This window comes from Sinohyriopsis cumingii, chromosome 6 (assembly GCF_028554795.1).
Source record: "Sinohyriopsis cumingii isolate HCF-2022 chromosome 6, ASM2855479v2, whole genome shotgun sequence".
Classification (NCBI taxonomy): domain Eukaryota; kingdom Metazoa; phylum Mollusca; class Bivalvia; order Unionida; family Unionidae; genus Sinohyriopsis; species Sinohyriopsis cumingii.
The window spans coordinates 142,005,415-142,009,334 of record NC_142966.1 but is presented as its reverse complement, the minus strand read 5'-3'; the positions used below and the strand labels follow the sequence as shown (position 1 = coordinate 142,009,334).

The window sequence follows — 3,920 nt, the reverse complement described above, 5'->3', positions numbered from 1 at the left end:
GCTGTTTAAAGAGACTATGGAAACATGCAATAACAGGAAATATTTGCAATCATAAGTTAGATTAAAAGTCAGTTAATGTTTATAATGGAGCATATCGTTAAATCAGAAAGATATTAGTTTCCTTTAAATCAGTTAAATTTCGTGTCCGAATATTTCTACTTACTTTTAGGAATGAAATGTATTTCATTCAGAGCTGCTAAAAAACCAAAACAAACAACGTAAATTAATTTTCTCTCTTCCTTTGGAAAATAACTTATACGATGATTCATTTATTGTTTATAACCACACCAAATGTATCATGTTGCATTAGCTTTTTCATTCATCCATTAATTAATTTATTTATTCGCTCATTCATCTGCTGTAAAAAGCTACTTTACATTTTATTCATAACTCCTATGTCCTTATGACTATTCATATGCCACACTTTCTCTAATATAAATTCTCTCTCAAGTTTATGGCAATATGTCACATCAGGTATGCCTATTATTGTCGTTTTGTCCATTGATCTTCCCAAAATTGCTTTAACAATTTAAACTGTATGACAACTCACTCTAGAGAATACTCTTGATTGGGTTTGGTTTGGGTGAGATAAAGAACCAAGAAGTTGAATAGATAATACATTTTCTTAAATAAAAGTAGAAATTTGTGACAACGATTTCTTGAACCCATCAGTTTCAGGCGATAAGGCTTTGATAAGCACCAGAAGAACTTTGTCTGAAAGATCCTTAATGCACCATCTGCATACAAAGAACATGTCCAACACATTTGGGATTTAGTGGAATCTGATTAAGACTATTTTACACTCCAGTCTGAAACAAGTTATAATATGTTAGAAGACGCAAGCAGAAGAGTAACAATTGCTCTCCTGTGCAAATATTGTTCGCATGGAAAATATCGAGTTTTAATTACGAAAAGATGCCTGGAACTGTGCCTGCAAGTCCCATATCCTGTTGATAATGGTGTGAACTTGAAGATGCAGGACAGGGAAGTATCACATTTGCCACAATAAACAGGGTGATATTTCAGTTACTGAGAGTTTGTATGTTTCCATCATTATTTGAATATATTGTAGCCTCATAACGTCGAAGTTGGACAATATTGCTGTGTTTTTTTCTCGAACAGGCTGGTATCAAAAACGAGAACTTGCGGATAGCATTGGAACCGGAAACGGCATCCATCTTTTGTCGACTTCTTCCTGTTGAACAAATGGTGGAAGGGTCAGATATTAAGTGCTTTCACGCTGGTTCAAAGTACATGGTTTTAGATGCAGGAGGTAAATATATCAACGTTGAACGTTAAGTCATGAATTTTCAATCATGCATAGTGATAGCTATGACGTTTCTTCAGACTTTAACATTGATTCTTTGCTTATAATTATTAACGTTTGACTTGATAGCCGTAATCTTAATGGGCTCTCAAGTTCGAAGTATCTACTTTGTACGTTTGCAGTGAGTAATATTTCTTAAATATTACTGGAACTACAAGTCCTTCTAATGCCTGATGGAAACAGTGATAGTATCCTGCTAGCTCATACGTTACAAAACAACTGCAGCATATAGTCAGTTTTAATATATATATCACTAGATTTATGGAATGGTATATAGACTGATATTACATTATTCAAAATGGTGTGTACATTGATTTACAATCGCTGTAATAATTTGTGCGTTATTTTTGAAACCCATTTCTTGTAGCAACAACATTTTGCATTTTAGATTTCACGATAATAAATATCAGTATTTGTTTTATTTTAGGTGGGACTGTTGATATAACCGTCCACGAGGTGATGTCGGGAGGAAAACTTAAGGAACTCCAAAAGGCAACTGGTGGAGCCTGGGGAGGAACTAAAGTTGACGAAGCTTACAAGCAATTTATCATCAGCCTCGTTGGTAACCCGGTCTTCCAGCGCTTTTGTAAGGACAGCAAGGAGGATCAAGTAGATATGTTCCAGGATTTCGAGATAAAGAAAAGAGGGATTGATCCGGATAAGGATACAGATGTTGTTATTCGCCTGCCATCTGCGCTGAAAGACATTTTTGAGGATGTAACTGGCGAAGATCTTCGTAAGGCTATCAAGCAAACCAGAGATGCTTCGGAAGTAACCCTGGTGGGTGACAAGCTTCGAATGAAAGCCTCGGTGATGAAAAGCTTCTTCTCCAACGCCATTAATAGCATCACATCACATGTAAAAGAGCTGTTAAAAGATAGTCGGGTTCGAGAAATATCCAGCATTCTGATGGTTGGAGGATTCTCCGAGTCCAAGATGCTCTACCACGCCATCAAGTCAACCTTCCCAAACCTCAGAGTCATGGTACCCCGAGATGCAGGTCTAGTTGTCCTGAAGGGTGCGGTGATTTTCGGTCACAACCCGTCATAGATTGTACAACGAGTTTGCAAATATACATATGGCATCGCGACCCATACACCATTCAACGAGAAAGTACATGATATCAAGAGGCGAAAGGAATATGACGATGGGCCGTACTGTGCAGAAATCTTTTTGAAGTACGTTGCAATGGGCGAACTTGTAGCATTGGACCAGAGTACAGAGACGAAATCTTATACACCGACGACTGAGGATCAGAATGTTGTTGGATTTCGAATTTATGCCTCATCTAAAAAGTCACCATTGTACGTTACAGATGATGGATGCGTGAAGCTCGGTTACGTGAAAGTTCCTATTCTTGATAGGAGTGTACCTTTGAAAGAGAGAAATGTCCTTGTGACCATGGAATTTGGTGGAACCGAAATCAAAGTGACGGCAACTGAACAAAAAACGGGAAAATCTGCGACAGTTGAGGTCATTTTCCTTGGGTAGACGGCGGATTCGTAATTTGAAAATTCTATTTGATATGGTCGATACTTAAAATTGAATACATTTTAAAAATAAAATACAAAATTATTACATAAAGATACAACAGATGTGTCAGACGAATTCATCTTAAAACGTGTATAAACAACTGATATTACATAAGCTGAATGAGTGTCAATTCAGTAGGTATTCTTAAAACAACTTCTTCTGTCTCGCCTATTTATAGATAAAAGTTAATTTTGTTGCGTAAATGGATAGATTTAATCCAATTTTCCAGTCAAACAAACTTTCTCTGAACGGATTGAAATTAAAATGAAAATATTGCCGTCGTTTGTGAAAGTTAAGTTGCATACATACATACATACATACATACCTGCATAGGGGCAGTGGTAACTTAACGGTTTGTGTAAATGACTCACAACCATCTTGTTGTGGGTAAGATTTTCTTTAAACACCTTAAAATATACAAGTAAACAGGAAAACCCAAACATACTTACAAAAAGTGTATGTATCAAGTCACGAAAATCTTTGCATTGGCCAGATTTGTTTCAAAAGATTGGATGTGAAATCTACAGGTCTTCGGCTCCGTTTGTATTACATTAATAGTAAATGTGTCACATATGATGGCTTTTCCCTTACTACTTATAAGGAACTCACAATCCATCAAATCTTTCTTTACACAATAGGCTCGGCACGATGATATTATACAGTCAGTTAACAAATCTTTGTTTTTGTATACACACAACACAAAAATACACACGCGTGCACATATACCAGTACACGAATAAATATGTATGTATGGTCTATGAATACAATTTAAAATGTCTTGCATTCAATAGCTGTATTAAAGTACATTCGTTGTCTACTATTTTCTAACATTGCATAACTCTCCTTTCAAATATTTCACCACAAATCAAGCATATTTCTAAAACAATACATATATCTTACCGTTGCAGTTGTATTGGTTCCATCTTCATTTCTCTTGATGACTTTCCAGTTGTATATACAATTTCCTTTTTGTGATTGTTAGAATTGAAAGAGAGAGGATTTGTTAAAATTCTTCCAGTCGTTATTTTTGTTTAAAGATTTAGCGTTAAGATTTTACCGA

General features: G+C 35.8%; 1 protein-coding gene across 1 annotated transcript; it reads left to right on the top strand.

The window, feature by feature from the left end:
- Positions 1-462: 462 nt before the first annotated feature.
- Positions 463-2,925, top strand: LOC149798152 (heat shock 70 kDa protein 12A-like). Its single transcript, XM_089960847.1, has 3 exons — positions 463-474; positions 1,123-1,273; positions 1,755-2,925. Exons 1-3 carry the CDS (start codon positions 463-465, stop codon positions 2,375-2,377), a joined length of 786 nt encoding a protein of 261 aa, XP_089816973.1. The 3' UTR covers positions 2,378-2,925.
- The last annotated feature ends 995 nt before the right edge of the window (positions 2,926-3,920 follow it).